The sequence below is a fragment of the Rhinopithecus roxellana genome, chromosome 11 (assembly GCF_007565055.1).
Source record: "Rhinopithecus roxellana isolate Shanxi Qingling chromosome 11, ASM756505v1, whole genome shotgun sequence".
Taxonomy (NCBI): Eukaryota; Metazoa; Chordata; class Mammalia; order Primates; family Cercopithecidae; genus Rhinopithecus; species Rhinopithecus roxellana.
Window position 1 is genome coordinate 97697713 of NC_044559.1, and position 6798 is coordinate 97704510.

The 6798-nt window shown below is 41.5% G+C and overlaps 1 protein-coding gene across 6 annotated transcripts in view; it reads left to right on the forward strand.

Moving 5' to 3' along the window:
- Positions 1-5661, forward strand: part of LOC104668646 (supervillin) — a 286257-nt gene extending 280596 nt beyond the window's left edge. For all 6 annotated transcript variants that reach the window (XM_030941487.1, XM_030941488.1, XM_030941491.1 and 3 more), the window contains 4 exons: positions 227-370; positions 1457-1581; positions 4419-4574; positions 4675-5661. In XM_030941487.1, the coding sequence (XP_030797347.1) occupies positions 227-370; positions 1457-1581; positions 4419-4574; positions 4675-4761 (512 nt within the window). In that variant the 3' untranslated portion in view covers positions 4762-5661. The remainder of the gene's footprint in view (positions 1-226; positions 371-1456; positions 1582-4418; positions 4575-4674) is intronic.
- Positions 5662-6798: the final 1137 nt, after the last annotated feature.

Here is a 6798-nt window from a genome sequence, read left to right on the forward strand (position 1 = left end):
TTGACGCCACCTCTCTCTGCCTAGAGGCTTCTCCCAGTTGACCTTTCAAAGGGCTGGGGTGTCCTGGGTTTCTGTTTGCCCCTTTGCCCCTGGTTTGACGGCCAAGGGGGTTTCCCCCATGACACAGCAGCGGGGAGGAACAGCATCCACTAGGTTTGGGGAGGAGTGAACTGGAAGTGTCCGTGAAAGAGCTTCTGATGGTCGGGCTCTGTCCCTGCCCTCACAGCGCTTTTCCTTGTTGACAATCACCACGAGGTGTACCTCTGGCAAGGCTGGTGGCCCATTGAGAACAAGATCACTGGTTCTGCTCGCATCCGCTGGGCCTCCGACCGGAAGAGTGCAATGGAGACTGTGCTCCAGTACTGCAAAGGTGAGGCTCCCTCTAACGCGCCTGCAGCACAGAACAGATAGGGAAGCCCCTCAGGCACACCCAGCCAGGAGACCCCCTTCCCTTTCTGCGTGTGTAAGCCAGCATCCATAAAGCCTGGCAGGTGGTGATGAAACCAATTTTTTCCACTTTAACTTTCTGAGATGTATTAACTTTTAGATTAGTGCATTCTCAGCTGCCAGCTTGAAGAATAACTAGTTTTTCTATCTGATATTATGAGGCTAACTTGTTACCCTCAAGGATAAAGGCTGTATTGTGGAATGCCCCAGGCAGATTAAAACCCCACTGTACTCAGGGTTGATCATGCTGAGAGACAAGTTGGCCTCTGCCATTTACATTATCTGCAGGCACTACCATGCTGTTGGAGAATGGAGGTCTTCTCCAAGCAGTGAATGGCCATTGCCAACTTTTTTATTATTCATTATTATTTTTAGTATTATATCCAAAGAGAAATACCCATAGTAAGTTCCTGGTTCTTTACTATACACATGAAATTTCCAGTCTTTTATATAAAATGAAAATGCCAGTGATTAATATCTTATTTAATTTTTACAGTCTCATTGATACAACTAGTTTAATGTCACTGAGTATGTGCAATTGATTCTCTTCCTGAAAAACTCTTTAGCAATAAGTAACATATAAAACCTTCCACCCAATGTTATAGTGAATGTGGATGTATAAGATGCTGTCGTTCGCTGTCAGTCATATCGGAGTTAATCCAGTGGTAGGAAGGCAGAGGGAAGCCGCTACAGTGAATTCAGGAGGAAGAAAATGCTCCACCCAGAAGCTGCAGACAGAGGAGCTCTCCCTTCCAGGAATACAGAGCATTTTGTTAGGTTCAAGAAGTATAGACTCAGGTTGATTATAGGTCACTATTGTCGTCACAGGCATGAAACTAACATCTTACATAAACATTATCCATGTGTTATTATGAACTACTTGTAACTTGCATTTTAAGCATGAAGTCATGAGTTCTGACAAAGAAGAAAAGATTTCAAGGGAAATCAGCGAAAGACAGGGTCTCCCTCTCCCTTGGGTCTACTGACGTTGTGTTCTGTGTAACTACAGGGAAAAATCTCAAGAAACCACCCCCCAAGTCTTACCTTATCCATGCTGGCCTGGAGCCCCTGACATTCACGAATATGTTTCCCAGCTGGGAGCACAGAGAGGACATTGCTGAGATCACAGAGATGGTGAGCACGCTTTCCTGCCCTATGAAGGTGGTTCCTGCGCCTTTTGGATTATGGGTTGACTTTACTTTGGGGAGAACATCCAGTTGCACTGTCAAAGTGGGAAAATATTTTTCCTTTTGTAACATCTAAACAAGTCGACATAGAATTTGCTTAGGAAGAAGAGAAGTCTAATGGAAAATCAATTAACTATTTTAGTAATTTTTTACACATGATACCTAAATTTTAAAAATTTAGGTGAGTTTAATCATGCTAAGGACTATACATGTACATAAAAGCCGCAAACTCTTCATTCTGTTTGCCAAGAACCTGTTGCTTGGCATCACTTGTCTCTCAGTGTCCATGTGACGCACAACCAAACCCTCATGTTTCAGACGTTAACCTTGTGTAGAGGAGACACAAACGACATCTGATGAATTAATGTGTTCAGATAACTGAATGAATGGATGTACTGCGACTCACTTATGATAAGGTATTGCTCAACATCTCATTAATATTGTCTTTTATGAGACCACCTGGTATTTCCACATGAGCCATTTATCATAACTTCTGTCTACCAAAATATATTATTATCTAGAATGTTTTCTTTTCCAACCACACAGGAAAGAATTTTACTATAGCTATGTTGAATTTCTTATTTATGAGCTATTAACATTGCTAGCAATAGCAAATCCAAGGATTTGTTTTGATTTGGTGAGAGATAGGTTTTTTTTAACCATTTTGATTTTTTTTACCATGTAGGAGAGCTGCTTCGCTCGGGGAAATGACCCAAGTGTATTTTATAGGAAATTCGAGTAATTTCAAACAGAGTCTACTTCTGCGTAGCAATGGAGAGGGCCTGTTGGGTAGTACAGACGTCACTGCTCACCCTAATCTGTCTCCCTGGAGCCAAATGGACTTGATGTACACAGGGAAGGGGCTAACTGCGGCCTGGTCTCAGCCACTGCTGGCTTTTTGATACTGTCAGAGACTGTCAGAGAGGCCTGATGGTTGGTTTCCTGAGAAAGGAACTCAGATAAGACAAACATAACTTTCTCGAATTTCAAGACTAGGAGAGTTAATTTTGAGGTTTATTCCAAATAAACCAGCAAGTTATACAAATAATTAACATTCCCCAAGTGCTCACTCTGCACTAGGCACATCTCCAAGCACTTTACACTGATTTTCTCATTTATCAGAACAGTCCATCAAGATCTATCTTATTGTTATCCCCATTTTACTGGTGTGGGAGCAGAGGCACAAAAACATGAAGTCACTTGGCCAAAGTGACTTCAGTGAGTGGAGGAGTCAGTACTCAGATGCAGGCAAAATCATCCAAAACCCACCTCTTCTTTTTTTAGAGAAAGGATCTTGCTTTGTCATCCAGGCTGCAGTGTGGTGACTCAATCATGGCTCACACAAACCTTGAACCCTTGAGTTCAAACGACCCTTCCACCTCAGCCCCCCAAGTAGGTAGAACTACAGGTGCACACCTCCATGCCTGGCCTATTTTTATATTATTTATAGAGACAGGGTCTCATCATATTGCCCAAGCTGGTCTCCAACTCCTGGGTTCAAGGAATCTTCCCACCTCAGCCTCCTAAAGTGTTGACATTACAGGCACAAGCCACTGCACCCAGCCCAAAACCCACCTCTTGACCACCAGTCTGCCCCATGTATTTCTAATATGAGCAGCAGTTCTTAGTCATGCATTCCCATCATCCACCCACCCAAAAGGAGAGCAGCCAATCTGGGGTCCCAAGTTTAATGGAGGACGAGAATTTACCCAGAATAGTTTGCTCATATTAAATTCACACAGTGGTTTAAAAAAAAAAAAATGGTTCTGCTCCAGAATATTCTAGATGCATTTTCTGACCTTCTTTTTCTATTGCAGATTAAGAAATGGAGCTGGGGGAGGGAAGAGGGATGTGATTTCTTTTCAGGTTATTTTTTAACATTTTAAAACAAATTCCATTATTTGGAGGCTTCTGGTGTTTAGACTTCAAGTCTACTAGTCTTAGTCTGTAATTCACTCATGGGAAAGTCCCTAAACATTTTTCCGGAGACAGTTCTGAAACAGGGTTTGTTTGAAACTCTGTGACAAGGTGAGAAAACATCTAAAAGTCAGAGAAAGACTCCGTCTCTCCAAAAAAGTTTTTAAAATATATTAGGTGGGCGTGGTGGCACATGCCAATAGTCCCAGCTACTACAGAGGCTTGAGGTGGGAAGACTGTTTGAGTCCAGGAGGTTAAGGCTGCAGTAATCTATGATCGAGCCACTGCCCTCTAGCCTGGGTGACAGTGAGACACTCTCTCTAAAAAATAACAACATTTGAGGTCAACTGTGGTGGTTCACACCTGTAATCCCAGTAGGAGGATCGCTTGAGGCCAGAAGTTTGAGACTAGCTTAAGCAATATAGCAAGACCCAGTCTCTACCAAAAAAAAAAAAAAAAGAAAAGAAAAGAAAAAGGAAAAATAAATTAGCCAGATGTGGTGATGCATACCCATAGTCCCAGCTACTCAGGAGGCTGAGGCAGGAGGATCACTTGAGCCCAAAAGCTGGAGGCTGCAGTGAGCTATGATTGCACCACTGCACTCCAGTCTGAGTAGCAGAGTGAGACCTTGTCTCAAAAAATATCATTTTTTAATTTAAAATTTAAAAATTTAAAAAATTAAGAGTCTGGACAACTGCAGGGCTTTGGGCAATCCCTTTTCTTTCAGAGCCGTTTCCTCCTCAGTGATATGGAGCCATGCGTCCTCAGGCTGTGTGCAGATGGCACAGGGCTGTGTTTGCAAGCACTCAATGAAACAAGTTCAAATGTAGGACACCAGCTCTCCTCTCTGCCCCTCCTCCTCTCTAGGACACGGAAGTTTCCAATCAGATCACCCTCGTGGAAGACGTCTTAGCCAAGCTCTGTAAAACCATTTACCCGCTGGCCGACCTCTTGGCCAGGCCACTCCCAGAGGGGGTCGATCCTCTGAAGCTTGAGATCTATCTCACCGATGAAGACTTCGAGGTAAGCAGTTCTTCCTGTGGGGTGGGGATGGGAGTAAAACAACACACGCACGCCCAGTTCATTTCACTGAGCCACGGGGCGCTTCTCCCAATGTTTCCAGTTTGCACTAGACATGACAAGGGACGAATACAACACCCTACCCTCCTGGAAGCAGGTGAACCTGAAGAAAGCAAAAGGCCTGTTCTGAGTGGGGAGATGCCAGAGGAACCTCGGAGTCACGTCCAATACCATCGCACCAGGGAAATGGATATATATTTTTGGACTGGTGTTTTCCACAAAGTATTTTTCAATCAGAGTTTTCAGAACCCGACATTGTTAAAGATACTACTTGTCCGGGAGTTGTGTATTTTGTAAATGCTCAAGGGAACTGTTTGGAAACTTCTTTCCACCATTCAGCAGGTTATCAGAATTAATAAAAGTATCTATTATGTGCACTTAAGCTGCAGCTGCTATAGATAGCACTGCCTTCTTGTTCCAGCTAGGCAATGCCTTTTTTTTTTTTTTTTTTTTTTGAAGCAGTTCTCTTTATAAAGTGTTATTTTGATAGTTTGTGGATTCTAAAATATATATATATTTATATAAACACCATATAAGTCAAATATGTATTTAACAAAGCAATATGTATTCATTCACTTTCAAGATTTGTTTTGGTGTCAAAATAATACGAAAAGGTAGATGGAGTTGCTTCTGTTGAATTAGCTCTGCCACCAATATGTATCTTCATACACGTTTGGAAACGTTTCCTGCAGCATTAGGTATGACTTGTTCTGAGTACTGCTTCTGGTGCTAAAATGAACAAAGAATTTGTACTTAATGGCATGGACTCTGGAGAATCTATGCGAATCAACCTTTCTACCTTAATATCTCCCCCAAAATGTATAGTGCCTTGTTTTTATGTACAGTTTATATACAGAAAAGTTTGCTCTGCATTTTTGATGATGGTTTGGAACATTACCTACAATTTTACCCTCAAATAGTCAAAATAAAAACATCTCAATTTCTAATACCTGTTGTAAACAGTACACATGTCATTTTGTGATATAGGACTCCCAAATAAAAGCATTAGAATAAACACAACAATTAATTGATTGGTTCACATTGAATTCCAAGCATGTTCCTTTTTGGAATTTTTGTTTTTAATATTAACATAGCACCAATATTTTGTCATTAAGTATAAATGACTATACATTTGAATTTAGTTTAGGGCAAGATTTTATACAAAGTCATAAGATTAAATACAGAGTTATTTGCCCCATAAAATTAGTACTCAGTACTATATTGAAGACATACTTTAGCAAATCATCATTCAGCAGAAGTTCTTTATCCCACAACTCTATCTACAATTTCAATTTTTAGGATCTCAATGCCTTTAAAAAAATTGTATTAGCCAGGCGAAATGGCCCACACCTGTAATCCCAGCACTTTGGGAGGCTGAGGCGAGCGGATCACCTGAGACCAAGAGTTCAAGAGCAGCCTGGCCAACATGTTGAAACTCAGTCTCTACTAAAAATACAAAACTTAGTCGGGCATGGTGGCACATGGCTGTAATCCCAGCTACTCAACAGGCTGAAGCAGGAGAATCGTTTGAAACCGGGAGGCAGAGGTTGCAGTGAACCAAGATCAAGCCATTGCACTACAGCTTGGGTGACAAGAGAGGGACTTCGTCTCAAAAAAAAAAAAATTATATGGATAAGACATCTAGAAAACTTAAAAATCAGTTAGAAAACTCCTCACAAACTCCTGTGTCCTGAAATCCATGGTTTTATGAACATATTCTACAGATCTACTCTGAATTATCATAGCCCTTCCCCACTCTGTTAGTCTAATTTAACACATTCAATCACAGCACATTTGCCTGAAAGTTCAGGACTTACAGGCCCCATCCTGGGACTACACCAGTGTAGAAACCTATAACCTGCTCCTGGTCTCACCATTTTATGATTTTTATGATATTGGGTCATCACTGAACTTTTCTACCTCGATTTCCTTTAAAAGGAGACACTCCTAGCTATCCTGCGTGCATCACAAGATTCTGAGCAAGGAACTGGTAGAAGCTCTTTGAAAATTGCCAAGTGCTAGATACCTGCCAGTATTAAGATTATTGTGATGGTAGTTAAAATGGGAAAGCAAGGGGTTAAATTAGGGAGTGTTGTCACGCATCTGGAAATGATGGATTAAACCAAAGCAAGGAGAGGAAAAAGAAGAGAGAGAGGTTCAAAGTCTA